At 35.7% G+C, this 23,485-nt stretch overlaps 2 protein-coding genes across 3 annotated transcripts; one reads left to right on the forward strand and one right to left on the reverse strand.

Annotated features, from left to right (window-relative positions):
- The first annotated feature begins 3,578 nt into the window (after positions 1 to 3,578).
- Positions 3,579 to 18,568, forward strand: LOC123321952 (acetylcholine receptor subunit beta-like 1). The gene is made up of 10 exons (XM_044909769.1): positions 3,579 to 3,939; positions 6,054 to 6,190; positions 6,248 to 6,292; positions 9,055 to 9,164; positions 9,225 to 9,315; positions 13,899 to 14,246; positions 14,383 to 14,576; positions 14,664 to 14,825; positions 14,882 to 15,116; positions 15,571 to 18,568. Exons 1-10 carry the CDS (start codon positions 3,834 to 3,836, stop codon positions 15,733 to 15,735), a joined length of 1,593 nt encoding a protein of 530 aa, XP_044765704.1. The 5' UTR covers positions 3,579 to 3,833; the 3' UTR covers positions 15,736 to 18,568.
- Positions 18,569 to 18,782: 214 nt separating this feature from the next.
- LOC123321488 (DNA polymerase alpha catalytic subunit-like) lies at positions 18,783 to 23,440 on the reverse strand. 2 transcript variants are annotated; one of them, XM_044909126.1, is made up of 9 exons: positions 23,196 to 23,440; positions 23,018 to 23,142; positions 22,889 to 22,958; positions 22,449 to 22,606; positions 22,233 to 22,397; positions 22,001 to 22,180; positions 21,577 to 21,949; positions 19,139 to 21,418; positions 18,783 to 19,067 (listed from the first exon to the last, which is right to left on the reverse strand). In XM_044909126.1, the coding sequence occupies exons 1-9, from the start codon at positions 23,320 to 23,322 to the stop codon at positions 18,946 to 18,948; spliced, it is 3,600 nt and encodes a 1,199-aa protein (XP_044765061.1). In that variant the 5' UTR covers positions 23,323 to 23,440; the 3' UTR covers positions 18,783 to 18,945. The 2 variants fall into 2 exon arrangements, with proteins under 2 accessions (XP_044765061.1, XP_044765060.1); XM_044909125.1 differs by having other exon boundaries at positions 22,889 to 22,961.
- Between the last annotated feature and the right edge of the window lie 45 nt (positions 23,441 to 23,485).

The following is a 23,485-nucleotide window of genomic DNA, read 5'->3' on the forward strand; positions in this document are numbered from 1 at the left end:
ACTACCTTCATGCATTTTTTATCTCCAATGAACCCCTGGTTGCAAATATTCCCCACTACAGAATAAAATAGAAGAAATTAAACACAAAGCATCAAATCTCCGGAAAATGGATAAGATCCACTGCAGATGGAATGCAATAATATCCTACTAACATCTGACAGTCTTACAGCTTACAGAATCATACAATTCAGATTCTATTCGAGCACAGCACAGCACAACGACAAACATAAACAGTAACAACATCAAAAAATCTGAACAACATCAAGAACAAGGACAAAATCATAAACCTAAACAACACCGAAAAAAATTCACATCTCTGAGTCCATACCTCTTCAACCATTCCTAAGACGAAATATGAGAATCACCAAAACATTTCCAACGTATAACGAAAACCCAAAAAGTGTCAAAATTGCCCATTCCACGAAAACGTCATTATCCTCTCAAGCGACTTGATGTTGCAGACCGCACAACTTAGCAGAAGCAGCATATCCAATCGACCTGGAATAGCTTCTAGTTTAGTGAACGAGGCAAAATGGCAAGGTGAATAAGTTAACTAATTTTATCGATAATTCTTCAGCCAGTTCTGAAACTCATCATTTGTAAGTAGAAATCCACCCTCCCAATTCAGGATACGTCAAGCCTAACACGAATGAAGAAATACAGTGATTACACACTCAAATATGAAACCTATCGAAACAGTACAGAAGCAGAATTAAAAATAAGAGTCCTCCCACGTTTATCAATCGATCTTCAGTATTCGATTGCATTCTGCCTAATGCTTCAAAGTGTGAAGGGAAAAGTGATAAATTATTCGGTTTCTCACCTCCCTCCTGCGTGACTAAATGGCACAGATTGATTGATTATTTGATGGTCAATAAGCAATCAATCATTTCTATTCGCACCTCCTTGAGGTCCTAACGTTTCCGATAAAATCATCAACATTCAACGTACAAAACTCAATATCGTTATGAATTTTTATCGAATAGGGTCTGTTATCGTTCGACACGCGAGAATCGTTGTTGTGTTTCGATCACAACTTACAGGGTGAGACCGTTAGATGAAGCAGCCCTTTCCTTCTTCTGGGTGTCATAACAGAACTGGATATTTGGCCACTTATGGTTGGCTGTATAGAAATGAACATAGCGCGTTTTCTCATGCAGAAACCACATTACATTTATTACCATTCAGGCTATTCAAGATCAAGCATGAAACCTTCAAATTATTCAACAAAGAGGACACAAAATAAGAATTTTCAGCCAACTGCAGACCTCCATCTGATCAGGTATACCATCTGTTCCAAGCGAGGAAAAAATCAAATCATAATTCAGTTATGTAACTTTCCTGAGGGTGAACTATAGGTCGAATTTCCTTGTCAGGAAAAGGAAGGGGCTCAAACATTGTTTATTGGACGTGTAAACTTGTTGTAGGATAACCCGCTACAGAAATAGTCTTCCTGAACACTTCACTTTTTGGACGTGCATTGTAGTATAGTCACGCACGAGGGATCAAATATTTCTTCAAGAGTTACTTTCGGAACAGGATGATTCGCTTCCATGTTAAATCTGCTCTGAATCTCAGATTCTCAATTAAAATAAGAATGAATTCATCTTAACAATGGATCTGCAGCTTTTCAAAACTTGTTTCATGTGTTCAAAATAGGAATAGAATCAAAAGATCGACCCCATATGACCTCCGCAATCGAGGAAAATCTGTCAAATTTGTTTTTGTGGAGAAAATGATCAAGAATCAACCTTCGTTGTGCCCTTTTCCGCATTTCCAGAGTGTCCACAAAGGAAGAGTAGAAATTGTCGAAGCCGACACAGTATCGAGGGTGAATTTCCACTCCCTTATTGAGATCGTGATAGCCGATGGCCGAGAAATGTTTGTCTAGCAAGAATAAATGAAAATCATGTGTCAAATATTAGTATTCAGGTCGCATTTTCCAATTTCACCCACTGCAAATATGAATTACACAGACACGAACGTAGATATTGCCTTCGATATTGACTTGAAAAGTTGGGACACTTTGATTTTCACGTAAAACAAAAGGAAATGAGGATTTCAGACAGCGTCTAGTCTGATAGCACCGATGTCTGACGAAATCAAAACAATGATATCGAGAACTAGAGTGTTGTGGTGAAAACTATTCCACCTAGTACTTGACATTCGATTTTCTGCCATATTAGGTTCCGAAAAAACCTTACACAGCAGATAAGTTTCAACTATTCAAGAAGGAAAGGGATTTCGAAAAATGAATAGTCAAAATCGTCCCATTCTCAATAAAAATATAAATCATAAAAGTCGTATAGAAGACCATTCGACAGTGATACTCTCAACACTTGGCTGGTATATTTAAGAAGATCACTTAGAATTTGGACACCTCGAAATTTACACTTTTTTTTTAATTTCACTTCAATTTTTCTGTGAAGGTTGAGTGGGGTACGTTTTGAACATTTTTAGAACAGTATTTTTGTTAAGGAGCTCCATTTCAGTACATATTTACGAATAATTCTCGGAATAAGAGATCCAAAATGCAAATATATGGCTCCTTCAAGAAAATTCCTGTCAGAATCAGAGCCATATTCATACAGGGTGTCCAGTTCTGACGTTTTCTCAATAAAGTAGCCTGATTTTGGAGGAACTTGATAATGACTTGAGTCCCAGAAGCCTAAGGCCTGTTATTTTGCCATTATTTGGTCGAAATTTGGCAGAGACAATGGAATTCAATTGTCAAAATGACAGGCGTCTACTTTAAATGTTAAGGGATGAGAAGTTACTGGCTTTTATCGAGTGGTGTCCACGATTACAAAAAGAAGAGACTTCCATAAAGTTTCCTCTCCACAAACTGCAGATGCAAGAATGTGAGCTATGAAGATTACAGGATAAATATAACTTGTTTCGCGCTACTTTCCCATCACCAGGAATCAGAACCAGAACGAAGACGAAATGCTGAACGTCTGCCATCATATATTCATACACATTTCATTGAGTGAAAGTAATCGTTTTGCATTTCTTGGTTCGCTTATTGATGAAGCACGTGCTATTTAAATTCAGAAGCAATAATACTCTATTCATAAAATATTCACGAGACTACTGCTAGACTCTAGCAAGAGTCTCGAGACTAGACCAAGAAAAGTCGATGAACTCTTTTGGGTATCATTAGTTGGAATGCATCAAATCGTTCGTAGGGGATCCAACTTTCCCAAGAAGCCCTTCCTCCGAAAAAATAGCGATTATATTCTTTCTCTTGGTGAGGGGCGAACCGCAATGAGTAAGAATGGCTTTCCCTGCATCGCGGGGGATCAGTTCCCTCGACTGTTCATATCCGATGATGTTGAAACAGCATCGGGAAGACGTGGAGGCTTTTGGAAACATCCCACGATTAATTGGACGACTGATGGGGAGAGGCAGGAGGCAGGAATCGTTTTCAGGTCGGCGAAGATCACGAAATGATCGGCACGCCACTGTCTCCAGATGGATGCGCAGCTATGGCGTTCCTTCAGGAATCGATATTTAGGTGGAATCATATTTGATTGGTAGGAAGCGGGATTTTGCGCTCGTGCGGCCTCTTTGCCATCTGCCATCCAGTCCCACAAGTAAGCCCGTGAGGGTGGCTCTGAGAGTCCACGAGTATAGCAATATCCACACGAGTATCATCGCATTATGTACCGTTGGGTGTGTGTCACAATCGGACTCATGGGGGAGATATGTGCCGTTTAATACGCGATGTTCGATCCAAACGAGATGTGCCAGTGTGTTACGCTAGCGGCGATACGTATTGGGACAGTGGCCTCTTCAGAAGCAATGGACTTGACTTGTAGAGCGAGGTCCCGATGATCCTTCAAGAATACCCCAGTGCCATACAAGGAATGAAGATGTGGAGATCCTGGCTGGTCAGGCACCTGACACTAGTGATCATCTCATCCCTGATCGTCATAGGTAAATGAATCGGCACACCCACCATGCTGAGGCATGTAAACACTGCCCCTCCCCTCTATCACAACCATCAAACAAAGACTTAATGTCCCTTCTTGAAGATGGTACTAAGACAGCATTCCCCAATTACACCAAGCTTCTTAGAACACCCAGCCAAAAATACACTTTTTAACGTACACAATGATCACCTTAGTACGTTGAAACTTCGTACTTGCAACATTTAGTTGAAAAATATAATGGTAATCTTTTACTCTGAATCCATAATCTTCCCTCTTGAATCCCATTATATTCATTTTTACTTAAATATTTTTTTTCTATTTTTGTATTAAAACAACCCATTTTTTTTCAGTAAATAAATAAAACTGATTCAAGCAACAAATAAATTTGGATAAGACATCAAATAGAGAGATAATTTTTCGTTATAAGAGAACCAACAGAATTATCTCACCCCCCATTCTTCGCGAACAGTGTTGCCTTTCTTATATCGGTTTCAGAAACCCCAAGAATTCTCTCCCCTTTTCTCGATGATTAATAATTCCTTTCCATCCCCGAGGCAGTCACGAAAGATGTGTGTGTGAATCATTCTATCCACTAACAAGATCGACTTATCGAACGGATAGTGGTGAGTTTATCGAGACAACAAATCTGAACGTTTGAAAATAAACTTTTTGGCCTATTTAATACTCTCTCGCAAACTCTCGCAGAGGGATATTGCATCTGAGGCAGTATTCGAAAGGATGTTTAATCTTGTACATCCAATAAGCCTTATTTGGTATTCAGTGAGCACTTCAGCAGGGAAATCCCACAACAAACTTCTGAAGATGCCAGGTTTATATCCACTCAGGCTTCCAGTTGGATGTACCTTGGCAGGACCATCTCGAAGAAAATACCAGGAATAACGATAAACTTACGGAAAACTTCGCGATATATCCAACGAAATGTAAAAGATATACATGATATGTATTCAATTCTTGAAGCTTGAAATATATGATGCCGAATATAGAAATATTCATCGATTTGATGTGGCAGACAATTCATAAAAATTAGATGATGCGGAAAATCAGTCGAAATCATGTTATTCATTATCTTGAGTTCACGAATATTTGTTGGAAAATGATGAAAAAAAATTTTTGAACAGGTAATCCAAACTTACGACGAGAAAAACCACTGTTTCGTTTTATTTTTTTTTTCGTACATTCCAGGATATGGAAGGATTTGTGATTGTCAAAAAAATTTGATCATCACCCAATCATTTTCCGAACAAAATAAAAAATCTACTATCTTTTGTTCCTATTTTCATTTTATCTTGTATGAACCCTAAGAGTAGTTCATGTTTATCTCTCATGTTTTGTTTCATTTTATTTCATTAGCTGTGTAAGCTCACCTTCACCTATGTTAGGAAACCACAGACCTTCGGTGTGCTTAGATAATTATGCCGAGCTTGCTAGGAATCCACTGAAACAGCCTGCAGGTTTTAAACAAATTTCAATACGTATTCGCCTACGGCAAGTATGAGAAGGACCCTAAGGGAAATATTGACGAAGGAATTCGATCCATTTTACCGAAGAATATATAGACTCTACCCACAAATTTCCGCGATAATATTATTATGTTCATCAAGTTCATATTTTTCGATATCGATCAAGGAAAACATAGACGATAAATCATGAAATTTGAGAAGATAATTCAAACATTTTGATAGCAGATTTTCTTTGCACAGGTAACTAACAGGAATATAGAATGGCTTTGAATCCTAATTCGTTGAATACATTGATATGTATATTACTCTCTGGAATATTTGATTGATCTTTTTTTTACTGAATTATTAAACCTAGACACGTTTCGCCATCACAGTAACATCTTCAGGTGGGTAAAGGTAAACTGAATTAATTGTTAACGAACGAAAATATACATCAAGGAGCAATTAACTCTACTACTAATCTAGAAGGGGTAATGATGGTTTCCAGAAGAATTTTAGAGCAGGTAAAATTGCCATCTTCCATGGCATCGAAAACTGTCATCTGCCTTAAGATTTTAACATAAGTACATACTTATGAATATACCGATATGAAGATATTTCTCGCAATATAACATCCAATTTTTCTTTAATTTTCAAGGTGAAGGTTCAGAAGACGAAGAAAGGTTGGTGCGAGATCTTTTCAGGGGATATAACAAGCTGATACGCCCAGTACAGAATATGACAGAGAAAGTAGACGTCAGATTTGGTTTGGCATTCGTTCAACTTATAAATGTGGTATGTTGACCGTTCATTTTTAATTATAATCAGTTTTCTAATCACGACAATTTTCAGAACGAGAAGAACCAAATCATGAAATCCAATGTGTGGTTGAGGCTGGTAAGTTATTCTATCATTTTAATGGGCTGAAATTGAGCAAGATTCCTTGTATAAATTTTTTTAAATTTTTTTGCAACGAACATCCCTTGTGCTATATCTGTTTGTTTCAACAACCCCCTGTGATAAATATAGAAGGTCGTTGACCTGTATCGCAACTCGTGTTTGTGAATCGACAATAATAAAGTTATCGGATGCGGATTCATTGACACTGTAACCCCTAGAGAGTTCCACTTTTCACGAACTGTTCAACATATCATGTTGATACATCCATATGCAAACATCAGGCAGATAGATTGGTTTATGCTCCGTGTCAAGCGAAGAAGTGTTCGAGCTATAAACTCCAGATACATTTTTGCCTAACTTATACAGGGTGGCAGAAACTACCATCATAGAAAAAAGGTGGCACCCCAATTTTCGTTGATTATTTCCAAAAGTGTTGTTTTCAATAGTTTCGACTCCATCAAACAAAATCTTCCAGTGCTTTTCAGGGTGGAGTAAAAGTCGTTTCAATACTTTCTATCCATTTATGCAGCTCTTGATGACCCTGTATAGTGATAACCGAAAGTTTCGTGTGGAAGTGTCTCAGCAATGCGGATATTCTAATAATTGGGAATGAACTCAATCAAACTTAGCACCAAATTCATAATTGAAGGTGGAGTTCTACGAAGTGCCAATTAAAAATTATATCATTAGGAAATTGACAAAATTCGGCGTGATTATGGGAAGAAAATTGGATATCTCGAAAAGTATTTCATGGAAAATTCGCTCCGAAATATTATAGAACCTTTCATACAACAACAGTTCGAAATATTTTCAATAATTCTGAAAGTTACTATCGGTTCATGGTATAGCAAGATTATTTTTATTCCTCTGCATTAAGTTAGAATTTGGATTATTCCTAGATTTCGTTGTGGAATTTTCGCAATTGATGGAAAATTTTGGGATGGCACATTTCGAACCTTATTGATCAAGTTTCCACAGAATGTTGTCAATCTATTTATTTCTCATTTCTGGAGAAGAGCTCAATGATAATTGTTTTTGATTGAATTTCATAACCTACTAGAAGGAATCGGAGGAATATTATTATTATTCCTATCCAAAATAAGCCAAGAAATCCAATCAACTCGAAAACAAAACCATCGAAGCTCTCCAATCCATCCGACTCGGAGAATGCCACAGTTGTGATATCTCCCGCAGAAAGGTCATAAATAATAGTTGGTTCAGTTACATCTCCGGCATCATTCCCCTTTATGGCAGGAATGGCATAGTTGAAAAGTTTGTTGCCAATGTTATATTTACCACTGATTCCATTTCCGACCCTCCACTGTTTCAAAATCACCAAGCTCCCAACGAAAAAAGTCCATTTAAAACTCCAATTAAAAAGCGTGACTAAACCATTATGACTAAAGGGAAATGTTGCCAGGCTTTTTTTTGTATTTCACCAAAATCATCCGGCCGTTTATATGATTGCGTTATAGTTCAAAGTCATTATGAAAGTCTTTCATCAAGTTTTCAAACCCATGCATGGGGATATGTCTATGCATGCTGCTTGTAAATTGAGTTTTTTGATTTCTTTTGTTACAGCATCTTCACAGCGAATAGATAGTAGATATATCCGCTGAAATCTCCCTATTTTGATTACTCTTAAAAAATTGGGACAAATTTAGGGAGAAAATTACAACAGGATTGACCAAATTCCAAAAACGGTTTCTATTTTGTCTACGTTCATGAAGGAAAATTAGACGAACATACTAGATATCCAGAGCTAGAACCTTATGATTTCAAAACTTTTCAATGTTGAGAGAATTCAATAGTGAAGTAATCTTTCCACTGATATAATCGTCCCCCAAAAGTGTTTGTTGTGTATTCAAAGAATCTAGAGGGAAAATAGTCTGCGCTTTCGCCATTTTGCAACGGGAGAGAATCATTTATATTTTGTGGGGTTAAATAGATTCGTGTGTTCGAACAAATCACTGAAAAATAACATCTAAAGGAGGAAAAATTGGGCAATAATCCAAATTACTAAATTTTCAAAACTGAGCACAGACAGTACTTTTAATTATAATCATATATTTTCCATTTTTGCCCGAAATTCTGGAAAATCACATTTTGTTTTCAATTTCCACCCTGTAAGACATTGTCATGGTCCCATTTGAAGAACGGTAGTGGAAATGTTGACATCAAATCAAATCATCCTACGGAATGATAGCTTTTATAGATCCTTTGACAATAATAATTGGACTGCAAAACGAATGGATGGAAATGACACAAGCTAGAATGGTTCGTTTATCAGTCATAATGAATTGGAATCAGAATAAAAACAAAATTAATTCAATCCGGATACATGGTATATTTTTACGCTAATATATCCCTTTGTTAAGACCTCGATTTTTCCGCGAAAAATTCAACCCATCATGATATTTCGATGCATCACAAAATAAACAAATTTAGTTAATTCGAACTCGAAAACATCTGGGCTCGAACAATGTGAAAACATTTCAAAAAGGTGGACCAAACCTCAAGTTTGAATATCCCACTTCCACGTGACCAAACCAAGACAGATTAAAAAAAAATTCTGACCATGTCCATGGAGCAATTTTTTCCGAATGAAGTACAATTGAAAAACAACCTTCTTGGTTTCAAAACAAGATATTTCCTATACGAATGCTATCCAAAACGATGATGGTAGAATTCGCCGAAAAAAACCTACAAAAATTTTTCAGGAAAGTCCATGTTCGATTTTTCTTACTGTTTTTTCATAGGTCTGGACCGACTACCAGCTGCAGTGGGACGAAGCTGACTATGGTGGCATCGCAGTACTAAGGCTTCCGCCTGATAAGGTTTGGAAGCCCGACATAGTACTCTTCAACAAGTAAGTACAAAATTAACGACATGAATCTAGCAGACGAGCTGATTTCGAGTTTCATTTCAGTGCGGATGGAAATTACGAAGTTAGATATAAATCTAACGTCCTGATATATCCGAATGGAGAAGTACTATGGGTACCCCCAGCGATTTACCAAGTGAGTGAACCTTTTTTCTATTGAAAATTGTAGTGGAAAGGCACATGTGTTGCCTATTAATTCCTGATTTCAGAAGATAATCCCGAAAAGACAATACTTCAATTCCGGTTGCAGAATGGCGAATGCACCTTATGAGAATACGTATATTTCAGACAAAACTGTTCAGTTTTTCGAGGAACTATGCGAAAGTTTCCGCTATTGTCTGCTTTCTGAATGTTTCACGATATTGTGTGTAAACAAGTCTTGTCACAAAGAACATTTTGGAAGTAAGAAAGGACTGAAATCGAACTCTATAAATCAATTAAAAATAGAATCAGGAAAATGGGTTCACTTGAAAAATCGTCAAGACCGAACGGTTGCACTGAGGTCGATTAAAATTCGAAATTTATTTCTGGGAGAAATGTTCTTTCGGGATATGTATCACTTTTAGCTCTAGGTTGACAATTCGTGGAGAAACGCGTGTGGAAACTTCACTTCACTTAAAAATTCGTCAAGACCGAACGAAGCTCATGGGTGTCTTGATCTTTCATCAATTTTCATCGATATTTCAATCAACGTGTGAATGATTCATATAGCCTCCCCACCGAACCAGATTGACCTCATTAATCGAATCGATATTTTCGTAATGCGATAATAACAATAATCCGAAAACGCGATTCCCATAACTCTATTATGGTGTGAGGGATATCCTCACTCATGATGACCCGTTTTAATTATAAACTCGGTTCATAAACCAGACCAAAGCGTAATAATGAATTAATTCGATTGATATAAAATGTAGCAGTTTCCGAAAAACATGCTATTTTAAACGCTTCACAACCGACCAACGAATTCCAATGAAACATGTGAATTAGATTGAAATAACTCACCTTCATCTCAAAATATACTCGCAGTCAGGAAACACTGGTTTTTATTCACTGGAAAAATATAAATTATTTGAAAAAACTGGATGTTTCGATTTTCACAGCATTTGAAAATGTCAAAGACGCACCATAGAATACAATTTTATGTTCCAGGTACAAAGATTTACAAGTAATTTAAAATCAAATGTTCTTTGGGGCGATTCCTCATATCTGTGGAATCTCAATGGATATGAGCAATTATTGGCCCTTTACTTCAGCCCATATGAAAACGATCGATATGTGTAGGTTGAAGTCTTGCGAAAAATTTTAGAATTTGGATGATATTCGTATTAGTTCGGACCAAAGCGTAATAATGAATTAATTCGATTGATAAAAAATGTAGCGGTTCCCGAAAACATGCTATTTTAAACGCTTCACAACCAACCAACGAATTTCAATGAAACATGTGAATTAGATTGAAATAACTCACCTTTATCTCAAAATATACTCCACTCAGGAAACTCTGGTTTTGATTCACTGGAAAAATATAAATATTTTGAAAAAACTGGAGTTTTAATCTTCACGGCATTTGAAAATGTCAAAGACTCATCACAGAATACAATTTTATGTTCCAGGTACACAGATTCACAAGTAATTGAGATTCCTCATATCTGTGGAATCTCAATGGATGTGAGCAATTATTGGCCGTTTTCTTTGGCCCATATAAAATCAATCGATATGTGTAGGTTGAAGACTTGCGAAAAATTTTGGAATTTGAAGGATATTCGTATTAGTTCAATTTCATCTTCATCTAAAAGGACACATATCGGATATGACTAAAGAAATTTTCATTCAATGAACCGTGTGATGCAAATTCCGAAATTCCTAGGGTCAAATATTCATTGCAGATCTAAAACATCTTTTATATTCTCATAGATCGTGCTTAGGAACTATTTAACTTTCAGTTTATCGTATAAATCGAATTTCATTCCCATGGACTTCTCTATAAATATGTGATTTAGTGGATGGTAATTAACGAAATGAAAACGTTTCATAACTAACTAACGAATTTCAAAGAAACATATGGATTAATTCAAAATTACTCACATTCATCTTAAAATATGCTCCCAGTCCCAGAAAATCTGGTATTTATTCAATGAAAAAAATTAATCCGCTCAATTTTTCACAACTTTGAAAATGTCAAAGAGGTATCATAGAAAATAATTTTATGTTCTGGGTACAGATATATGACATGACCGACATTCGGCCTAATTGTATCTCTATTTTCTTCATTATATATTTATAATATTTGTATCTGATTTGTAAAGGAAACGTTTTTTTCTTGACCATATATTTTAATCATATTATTTCTCCTTTTCCCGAGTGAGGTAAAATCAGATGCTTATCTTATTGTGCTCTTTCGGATGATTGCGTATGTCTGTGGATCTACGTTTTGAAAATATTGAAAACACGAAATAGTGTTCACAGCAACGAGTTTTGAAGCCTGTTCCATATATATACGGGGTGGTTAGCTTCTGATCGGATAAACAAATCTCTACATCATTCTCTTTCTGAGTCCATAATGCCATACTTATGGGCCAGTTAGAGAAACACGGTGAAGAAAGCTCTCGGATATGAACTTTTTTCATCAACAGACAACAAGCTAGGTACAATATAGGGTTAAATTACTTTTTGCTCGAGGATTTTGTACGAACCATTCGAGTCCAATTAGTTGGGATAACTCGAAGTCATGGCCCAGAATGATAATGAGACTGGATGCAATACGATATATTGGAAAACTGAGCATCAGATCTCTATTCGAGAAAGCCGAGAATTATAAACCGTGCACAGGGGATATTTTGATGAATAACGTTGTATCTTTCTCTTTCCGTTTCCGATCCCAGTTTAATGCCTCCTTTCCTGAAACGGTAACTCTGCTGTTCGGCTATTTAAGCTGCGCATTTAACCCTGTCTTCATTTTGCGACGTGGTTGTTATGGGTTTTCGTTACATGGATTCAGGTAGTTAGAAATGAAGGAGGAGTAATCGATCACCATAAGAAACCAACTATGTAGGAGTCTCCAGGATGTTGAGGATCAGATTCCATTAATTGAAAAAAATTCTGACTTCAACCAATCTGAATCAACCTTCAAAATGAGTTGATCGGAGCTGAAAGCTAGGATCTGGGATCTCCAAAATCTGGGATGGCTTCGAAAAAAAGGGAGAAGGATCCAGCCCTGGAAGATTCCAACAGAGTGTTTCTCTTTAGGTTTCTTCCTTCTCCTGAAACTTTTATTTTTAGGCCATTTTCCTGCACCAGAGAGAGGCCAATGAAACACGTTTATGCCAAGTAATCAGTGCATTGGCTCTGTTCAATAATTTGAACAAGATATTGGCTTCATGTCAGTGCTTTTTCAATGAGAAATGTGTGATAGTCGAATTTTCTTTTTCATCAGCATCAAAAACGTTCACCGTGGTGTATCGTCGTCACCATCAAGCCAGCTTCGACGAGTTTCAGTACAATCACCGTTATATTATCCACCCTACAGTGGGATCGCTCCACCCCATCGATCAGAAACATTATTCACGATAAATAACGGGGTAAACTGAAGTGAAAACTTTTTCACTGCGCAAAGCGAATTAGTCTTCCCCAAATCTTATCCCCCTTTTGCTCGGTCTAGCGTTGTATGGTAGAGTTGACCTAGCAGAATGATGAAAGGAAAAACGAGATGTAATTAGTTTGAATTTTCGAGCAGAAGAGAATGAAAGAACTATGGAGCGACACGGAAATTCGTCTCTTGGATTCGCTAGCAGGGTCACTAGAACCAATTTGGGGAAAATGAATACTGCTGTGCAAACAGATACCTATTACGAAACTTTCGAGGGAGTTCTAATGAGTCGAATACTTTTTATGTCGGTGGTATAAAAGAATCGAATAAAGAGAGCGAGAATTTGAGAGTATGTTTTATGTCAGGAGGAGTTCCTTGCCCTGGTTATCTCGTTCAACCAGATTTTGAACCTTCTTTTATACATGGTGGGTCACTAAAAATTCTACCTATACCTACATTTGAATGTTTCATTTCAATATTTTGAAACTTTCCTATAGGACAATGGCAATTCATGGGAAGAAACTCTGAATTTTCTCTGGGCTACGCCCTTTATTGTCTTTCAACTCCATTAAATTGACAGTAATAATAATAGTATCGTACGTTAATGAAACAAACTTCGAAGTTGTAGTTAAAATGCCAGGGGACTTCGTCCGAACTTATATTTAATTCAGTCGAATTGGAATTTTCAACTCGTAACTACATCGATACGGTTTTCACGAACTGAAATGCAATTTAGCGGAAAATACTGAAAAATATAATAGGTAACGAACGGACGGTCGATAGCTGACACTGTAGGAACTTTTTTCCCATTGGAAAAATTTTTACCGAAAATTAAACCTCACTCGCAGCAGCTAGGAATGTCCTAAAATTTTATAAAATAGTATTTTGGTATCGACAAGAGGATGAACATCACACAAGTCCTCTTGAAAAAGGGATTCCTGATTCAATACAGAAGTTTTTAAATAACAAGCTTAGGAAAGTAAACTTTTTGAACCTCTTAGAAATGGTTCTCTGAGTAACATCAATTCAAAAAGTTGATTTCAGGTTTAAAAAGCCACATTATCTTTTCTTGATCGAAAACTTTTATTTAAATGGTACTTATTGGTCATAATTCGAAAAAATTTACCTTGCAGAGTTCGTGTACAATAGATGTTACATATTTCCCGTTCGACCAACAAACTTGCATCATGAAGTTTGGCTCGTGGACTTTCAACGGCGATCAAGTGTCTCTCGCCCTGTACAATAATAAGAATTTCGTCGATCTGTCCGATTATTGGAAGTCAGGCACGTGGGACATCATCGAAGTACCAGCCTATCTCAACATTTACGAAGGAAATCATCCCACAGAAACAGATATTACGTTTTATATCATAATAAGGCGCAAAACTCTATTTTATACGGTCAACTTGATCCTACCCACTGTCCTAATTTCGTTCCTCTGCGTCCTGGTGTTCTATCTTCCCGCAGAAGCTGGTGAGAAGGTAAATGCAATCAACACCACTACATCTTTTCATAAGTATCAAGAATAAAACTGCTTAGCCGACTTCAAAATAAATTTTTTTCCAATATCTACATTTTTAGGCATAACACTATATGCTTATATTCGGTATTTTTCAGGTAACCCTTGGAATCAGTATTTTGCTATCACTGGTTGTGTTTTTACTACTTGTATCGAAAATTCTACCTCCTACATCGTTGGTATTACCACTAATTGCAAAATATCTTCTATTCACGTTCATCATGAACACAGTTAGTATTCTTGTTACTGTTGTGATAATTAATTGGAACTTCAGGGGTCCCAGGACACACAGGTAAGTTTTATTCACTAAAACAAGCAAAACAAACCAATATGTTCATTAAATCATAAAATAAGTTATCTATTCCGTTCATTTCTCCAGGATGCCTTCGTGGATTCGTTCTGTTTTCTTGAACTATCTGCCAACGATGTTGTTCATGAAGAGGCCAAGAAAAACTCGGCTGAGATGGATGATGGAGATGCCCGGAATGGGAGTTCCACCGAATCCATACGGTTCACCCACCGATATTCCGAAACACATAAGGTAATTATGGCTCACAATCTTTAGCGGTTTGATGCAGCAACATAAACTGTTTTCAGCTCCATCGAGTCACAAAGTAAGGTGGACGTTATGGAGCTGTCGGATCTGCATCATCCCAATTGCAAGATAAACAGAAAAATGAATTCAGACATAGGTGTAAGTGTTGGAGCGGAGAGCTGCAGAAGAGAAAGCGAAAGCTCTGATTCGATACTGTTGTCACCTGAAGCTTCCAAAGCTACAGAAGCTGTAGAGTTCATCGCTGAGCATTTACGGAATGAAGATCTCTATATCCAAGTAAGATCAATATGAAAAACTACAGTGTGGAAGGACGAATTGACATTTTTCTGTGAAGTTCCTCATAAAACTGGCAGAAAAATGTGAATAACAATGATATACATACAAAGTTGCAATGAAGTAAGGACTCCCAGTGGTATATGAGTAAAAGATCAATCTCCTCTCAGACCTCTCAGAACCGTACTTGAATTTTCATGGAATTGCATTGGACTTGAGGGGATGGGAACTCCTGTATCTATACCATAGACGTCCTTATTTTGTAACTCAAAGTGCCTATACAGGCATCGGCGAACTGCAGGACTGCAGATACTTAGATCTTCAGTGCAACTGCACTACAGTTTTTTCTAGTTTCAGTTCAAATTGCCAGTCTTGGATTGCAGGTCGCCGATGTGTTTATAGGCACTTTTAGTGCGATTGCTTGTGGGGTTGCACGAATGATAAAATTATTTTTCAGACTCGAGAAGATTGGAAGTACGTAGCAATGGTAATCGACAGACTACAGTTGTACATGTTTTTTCTAGTAACAACGGCCGGTACAATCGGTATATTAATGGACGCACCTCATATTTTCGAATACGTTGATCAAGATAAAATAATAGAAATCTATCGCGGTAAGTAGAAAGTCATCGGCATCGATATTCAAATCACGTGGCTTCCAAGCGATATCGCAAAGGCCTACAAATACGATGGCATATAGTGACTGTTTGGCGCGTATACGGACGACTGAACGTGCTAACCGAAAAAAGTTCCGTGTCCGCGAGTGTTTCCATATTTTGTTCCTTAAAATCGCCGAGTGACAATCGAAGAGGTGTTGAGAAGGTATCCGAAACGACGAGGGTAAATGTTGTTGAAGACCTGAATCCGTAGCTCAATTCAAGATGACTCGGGAGCTTCGCAGCCACCTTATACACTCCCCTACCCCAAAATCGGATGACGAAATCAAAGGCAGCGTCTCTCCTGAGTCGCGGAGTCATTAACACTGTCTATATTTAGATTAGAGTAGATTGGTCCATTCCGACTGAATGAGACTAGGCAGTGTTATACTGTAACGTGCTGCATCGCATCGCGAACTGGTGCCAAGCGCATGCGTAAGTGCCTCTTGCACCAGCTTCCCATACGTCCATTAACTGACGCCGAAGCCTACAGCTCAAACACCAACCTGTACATTACAGAACTTCACCATCAATTAATTAATTTGATTAAATTAGGTATTCTTAATGTCATTAGTGTATTTAGGCCAACATCGAAATTCAATATTTACTCATTTACGAGCACTCTTTACTTTTCAGTGAAACAATACAACATTGTTTTAACGCGTGCCAAATTTTCCACAAGCAAACTTGTCTTATTTTCACTGTTGATTAAAATTCAAGCGATTTGTGCCTTTATTTTTTCACCAAGCTAAGCACTCACTGATTCGTGGTTGCAAATAAATTGCCAAGTGCCAAGATTGAACGGATTAGCACGAAAGTATAAATGATTTGTCAGATTTTTATTTCATTTTATCAACAATCACAAGATGAAACTCATCAAAAATCTGAGAAAATAATAATTTTATGTACCTATATACGTTCGATCTGTAAAATGTAATCCATGTGATATGTCTATCATATTAATCTGTTTGTTGTGCAATTTTCTTCTAGTAAAAGACTGAAAGGAATAGACACTGCAATAAGGCTGTATCTCCAACAATTTTTGACAAATAAGAAACAGTACATGTTAAACGCATATGTTGTTAGATATCTTCTCAAGAATATCGTTTGTTGAATAATTCAACTCAATGTTCAGCTTACTCAGGGTATCAACAGATGAAAGTGGTTGAAGCTCTTCTATGTATGAGTGCTTAAATGATCATATTGATCTGGTTAGATCTCAATAATTATTGTTCAGGTTTCATAAAAATATTTGCCTTTTTCCAGGATTTCTGGGTCTTCCATTTTTGTAGGTATATCTGTGTTACTTAAATTTTGTCTCAATTTTTCTAAAGGTGCGTTTCTCAGATTTTTGATGGAGACTTGGTTTTATGAATAATTTGCAGAGTAGATATGTTTGTGATTATGGTAGTAGTGATATGATATTTGTTCGTTGCTCAATATATTGTATAATTTCAGTTGATTACAGAAACTGAGATATCAAATTGTAACTCCATGTAAACATGAATTCAAGAAAAAAGTTTAACTCTGCTCGGTTTCACACAGGACACAATACAATTTCCAACAATATACGTACATTTATGTCAGTGATAACTTTGCATCCAAAAAATTTTCATTCTAAAGCCAAATCAAGAGTGGTCAGCTAACCAACTTCAATTCAATAAGATCAAGATTATACTCTTGCACAGATTTAAAATTATTGAGAAGAATATTCCTTCCTTTTTGAGAAATGCTTACAGAAACACTTGAAATAACTTCACAATTCAAGCATGATATAAACGATACTAGTCTTTCTGAAACAAATTAATTTACTAGATAACTCATATGGTTCATCACCCTACCATTTTTTTAGGGAATTGACCAACTATTTATGCAGCCATAATAAAATGTTTTTTTTATTTCACCCTCATGATTTATTTCTGTCCTGAATTCTGTAACATATCAAATGATTTTTTCCAAATTCAAAAAATATTCATGCCAATTAGATTCGTGCACCTCATGAAGTATTAGATGAAAACTACAAATTCTATCTACAAGAATGAAATTACACTTCTATCGTGATTTATGGATTTAAATACCACGTCTAAAAATTTCGAAGATCAAATCAATTATTTATCATTATTTCTTGAGAATCTATTTTTCGTATTGTATTTCAATAAAACTTTGTAATCGATGAGGTACCTTCTACCTCACAGTTACACACCTTAAAGTTTAAATGGCCTAATTTCTTTTCATTGGATGTTATATCGAGGTACAGTAATCAAGATATTGCTCAAACACATGAATGTGTGCAATCATTAGTGAATATTTCATAACACAGGTAATTTAACTAATATAAATATGTACAGTAACATTGATCACTATAGGCACGTTCACATTATATATAATATAGATTGTCATAAGGCAGCAGCAATTCACACATCTCAAAATTCAGTTTCACAATACTGTGTGTATCAAAATTTCTTAGAAACTTATATTAGTGTAAATTACAAAAGGTCTTCCACTATATTACTATTGTTGAACTTTCGCGAGTTCAGTTTCTAGGGGTTATTAATTTGCATCAGCAGTTCTCCAGTTGTTTGATAGCCAACGTGCTAATAGTTATCACTTGTAATATAACGTTGTTATAAATAGTTCTAACATAAGAAAACATACCGTATAGCACTGCCTACCCGTGTTTCGGCACAAATTGCTTGGAACACCTATTGACTATTAAACAATAATCATTTACTTGTTATAATGTTAATGTAATATGAAAAGAAGAGGCATTTACAATAAAATACGCATAATAAATTGTTACCACCTTTTTTTATTGGCACCCCGTCCTCCATTTTTCTATTATTCAATAAGTATAAAAGGAAGACAATGTCAAAAAAAATTTTAATGAATATTTCTCAACTTTTAATTATGGCTCAGCTATGCCCTTTGTAATTATAAAGTTTCAGTTGAAGCAGTGCGAAATTGCTAATTTGTAGGGAAGTAGGGAATGGAATACTAGAAAATATAAAACAGATAAATCAAAATTTTTTATTAATGTAGAAAACTTGAATATAAAAATAGAAAAACAGTCATAACAGTAGTGAAAGTTAACTAACAACACTTCACTTGAGATAAATAGAAAAACAAACAATATAAACAAGGCTTGCTTCAAGCAATTCGAATGTTGATGAAGAACTTCATAAAGTTCCGAATATTTCTGTTAAATTAACTGATCGAAAACCAGACTGTTCTTCATAACCATCAACTACAAGCATTAAAGATTTCAAAGCATCCTGTTTTCTCCCATCGATAGTGGTCACTAAAAAAGTAGTAATTACATTAAATAAATTTGCCGTGAAAGGCATCATAGTTATGAAAAAAAGAACTCACATAATCCACACTCGAAAATATATTTGAAATATTTCAACTGAAGAAACAGATCTGCTTCATTGAATACTTGTAACATTTTTCCTTCAGCACAAGCAGGGCAAGTATTATTTCCCTTTCTGTAACTTAGTGGTATCCGAAGTGTTGCATATGAACATTTTGTATTGGAACACTTCAATTCATATTTATAATACTTCTGTATATAGCTCCTTATTGCAAGGATCAACCTATTTTTCAAGTAAATGAGATTATTTATAGGGCTAAAATCACATTCTGAATTCTGGCATTTATCAAGTATCTCAAAATTTTCATTATCAAGTACGCTGGAATGTCCACATTTCAAACAATCAAAATCGAACGGTTTTCTACTTTCAAATTCGATTTCCTCAGTTCTTTCAACTACTTCAATTTTTTTGAAATCATTTTTGGAGCATAAAAATTGTTCAACCTCTAAATCTAGTCCAATATGCAAACAAATTTTAGAAACGAATGAATAAACTTGTTTGTTAAAATAGTATGAACCGTCTATCTCAACATCTTCCATATTACTCAATTCTTTCAGATGATAGGCTTTCTGGTTAAATGTTCTCTTCTTATCAGAACACATTAAGAAAGTCACTGCATCACCACTTTTGAAATTGAAAAGATTCTTTTCATTACATCTTAATGCCACCTGTACATGAGGCAAACGGGTTTCTTGTGAATAACAGGTTGGGTCCTGTGTTAAGTACTTGGTTATTACGAGAGATTCTTTAGGAACTTCATTATGCAATAATTTTCTCTCAATTTGCTTCAACATTTCTTTGATTCTCTTACACTTTTCAGGCTGACTATGATCACTTAATATGATATCAATAATATTTTTTCCAATTTTACAAACATACGGGGGCCAATCATACCTAATTATGTCCAAACCTTTCAAAACGGTGTCTTCAGCTTCACCATTTCGAAAATCAACAGCAATCCCCGCATATTTCTTTTTTGCAATTATCAGTAACCTTTTAAAAATTGTATCGACCCTTAAATTTAGTGAAGAGTAATGTGAATTGACAATTTGTGTGATTTTTTGGGCCATACAATTGACGAGTTGTAAGTCTGTACTATTTGTATTCACCATTACACTGTCTGTATCACCATATATTATTTCGAACCCCTCGGTTTTAAGTAATTGAACAGTGCTACTCAATATTTCTCGAGCTTTCCTTGTTATGTCTTGAGCAAGTGATGGACATTTATATCGGAAGTTTTGAAAAGCTATGCAACCATATACACTATTAGCAGACAACTTCAGAGCTGTCTGATAGATTTGATAACGAAAATAGGTGTTGGAATGCTTGTCTAAGCTCTTCATTCTACTTTTTACTGTTTTCCTCCTCTCTATAAAGTGGGACATGAGTTGTGGTAGCACACCAGGGGGCATAGTAGAAGCATTATCGAATTCATTATGGGAAATACACAAATTATATCCATATATAATACTAGGATACAGTGACTGAAAATCCATCAGTAATATGTAATTATCGTAGAAACCCTCCTTAGGCTCTAATACTAAACCTCCTGTTAATATTTCATCATCCTCATTTTCTGTAGATTTTTTGAATAGTCTATATGGCACAATGAAATTCTGTTCATAGAATGCATGAGACAGTAGGTATTCACTTCTTCTAGTTATACCTCCAGTGAAAGTTTGTGATAAAACATTACCACATATTTCAGTGAGCTTCACAGCGAGAGGAATAATATTGGTTTTCGCTACTAACTTCAATAAGAAAAAAGATTCATTTATGGATGAAATAAAAATTTCAAGGAATTCTTCTCTCCATTCAGCAATGTTGGAGAATCTTCCAGTTGATGAAACCAACTCTTTTAAATCCACGACCCATCTTTGTTCTTTCTTGATGCCAAGAAACTTTTCAAACAACTCGTCTAACTCGTAATTTCTTGAAAGGGCGAATTCCTTAGCCAAATACCTCAAATCGCAGACCATTCTACCGCTGAACACAAATTGTCTCAAATTGGAGTTGCTTGATGCGCCTTTAAATCTGCTCAATTTATTGCAATCTTCAATTTTTAGCGATTCCAAGCGATCAATAAATCTATGGAACTCCTTGTTCTGAATATCATAAACAACAACGATGTCAGGGTCTATTTTATGAAATTCTTCCAAGAAAAATGTGAGCATATCCTTTTCTGAATTAATTTTTTCAATTTTGGTTCTCCTCAGAGTTTTTAATACTTCAGGGAGTTCAGCCAGATCCTCATCAGAGGTCACAAAAATAAAGGCTAAAATTGAAATTAAGTTACAGTTTGTAGCTTAGGAAATCAATGAATGATTATAAAAAACTCTTTACTTTACATTAAAAAAAAAGAATCTACCCTCCATTTTGCATTCTTGAGCATTAAATACCCACTATCAACTCTCGTTAAAATTTGATACTCACAACAATGGCTTTGTTCATCCACAACAGTCGAGTTTTCATTCCAAATATCATAATTATAATTTACAGCCAATGTAAAAAGAGCAATATTGTTATTTTGACTAACACTCCTCATATGAAATGATAATAACGTTAAAGGAGGACTTGAGGACTTAGCAATGGATTCACAGTGTGATATTTGTTCCGGACAACATGATACTTCAAAAAAACACGAAGTTCTTAATCTATTTGGCTTTCTGGGGTTGGACACATCCAGCCAACAGGGACCTTTTATTTTTTTTTCCAATAGAAAATTTTCAAAACAACTGTTTTTTGTACCAAAAACTGCAGAAAATGTTTTTCCTTCGAGCTTTTGATCGACAGTAGGATAATGGGCCTGAAAACATTTGTGCTTATTCCATAAAAGTATTGATTAATATATACTCACAGAGTATTCGACTTCGAGCATGATTTGCTCTGAGGAAGACAAAATTTCTTCTAAATTTTTTTTTTTGACAAATCTGTACTTGAATCTTTTTATATTCAATGGTTTCAAAGCACGCTCATAAAACTCCTTCAACAATCTTGTAGCCCATACTTGGATATTTTCGGCATTTTCATCAGCAGCCTTGAAAATTTATAATGAAACATGCAATACGAAAATTTTAGGAAAAACTCACATAATGCCTAGGTGATATGAAAAGTCGTCTGATCAAAGGGCATACAGCTACACTACAGGATTTATAAGATTTAGAGCGATAACAATAAGTTTTTCCAAACAAATAAACTGTAGCTTCTTCCCCATAGAGTTTTTCATAAGCATCCAAATAAAAAAATCTGAAAAACTAGAGTATTTATAGTGAAATAATCAATGGGGCTATCGGTAATATTGATACCTTCTTCTTTTCATATTCAACGAGTGGTAGATCTAGGACATCATTGTTTAACTTGTTGGAAATGGTACCCTTCCATTTATTTTCATCTTCCATAAACTTGAGTATCATATCAGAGCGCAGATCACTAATAGTTCTACCTTGACTCTCTTCATTAGAAACTGTAAAGTCAGATAATTGTATTGAATGTCAGATAATTGTATCGAATGTCAGGTAGCTACAAAAGGATTAAAAAAAAATTCTATTTCGAGAATACTACAATCGGTTATTTCATTATTAGTGGTATGTTTATGCAGCCTCCCTAGAAATTAGGAGCTTCTTATTTCTTAATACAGGTAATAACTGCATGAACACTCAGCCAGTTGGTGCTATATTCTTAAGAGAGTGGGGACCAAGTAAATATAACACTACACTTATGTATTCAATCATTACAATTGCTTCACCTTCCATTTCCTCGATATCCTTTTCTTCCTGATGAAACACAGAAGCCTCTTCTGTCTTTACAGGTACTGCCTTCTGAAAAAACCATCAATATGAGGATAAATTTAAAAAAAATCAAATTGAAACCGTACCTTCTTGAATCTTACATGTGACCAAGTACGCAATGCCTCTAAGTTATTCTTCGTTTGAGGTGATGTTTCATCATTCTCCAATTTCTTTTCGAGATCATCAAGGAAATCCCCATAAAATGTTTCTTCTAAAATCAATTATTTACAAAAAACCATACCAAATGATAGATCACATTATTACCTATATCATCATTTTCAACTTTCAAATTTGGCCATAGGCTCTTGGCGAAATCAGAAACGTTGAATTCCTTCTTCAATTCGTCAACATCTATACAGGAATCATTTAAATCTGGAGTTTCCTTAGGCATTCTCGTACGAAGGGGAAAATCTCAAAACATCAACACTAAACAGCTGATCGGTTACGTGGGTGTCTGTACATTGACTTTTGTTATGACAATAAACTTCCAAAATATAGGTTGGAAAATCAAAAAGGGCAACTGGAAGGAAATGTCAGAAGTCAAGTAAACAACG

Source organism: Coccinella septempunctata, chromosome X, assembly GCF_907165205.1.
Source record: "Coccinella septempunctata chromosome X, icCocSept1.1, whole genome shotgun sequence".
NCBI lineage: Eukaryota > Metazoa > Arthropoda > Insecta > Coleoptera > Coccinellidae > Coccinella > Coccinella septempunctata.

Excerpts from the sequence above, each read along its gene's own strand:
- LOC123321952 (XM_044909769.1), top strand. The coding sequence starts at position 3,834 with ATGATCCTTCAAGAATACCCCAGTGCCATACAAGGAATGAAGATGTGG. Across the intron at positions 6,293-9,054 it reads CCAATGTGTGGTTGAGGCTG|GTCTGGACCGACTACCAGCT; the intron begins GTAAGTTATTCT and ends GTTTTTTCATAG. Across the intron at positions 9,165-9,224 it reads GACATAGTACTCTTCAACAA|TGCGGATGGAAATTACGAAG; the intron begins GTAAGTACAAAA and ends GTTTCATTTCAG.
- LOC123321488 (XM_044909125.1), bottom strand. The coding sequence starts at position 23,322 with ATGCCTAAGGAAACTCCAGATTTAAATGATTCCTGTATAGATGTTGAC. Across the intron at positions 23,143-23,195 it reads AGTTGAAAATGATGATATAG|AAGAAACATTTTATGGGGAT; the intron begins GTAATAATGTGA and ends AATTGATTTTAG. Across the intron at positions 22,962-23,017 it reads CACATGTAAGATTCAAGAAG|AAGGCAGTACCTGTAAAGAC; the intron begins GTACGGTTTCAA and ends TGGTTTTTTCAG.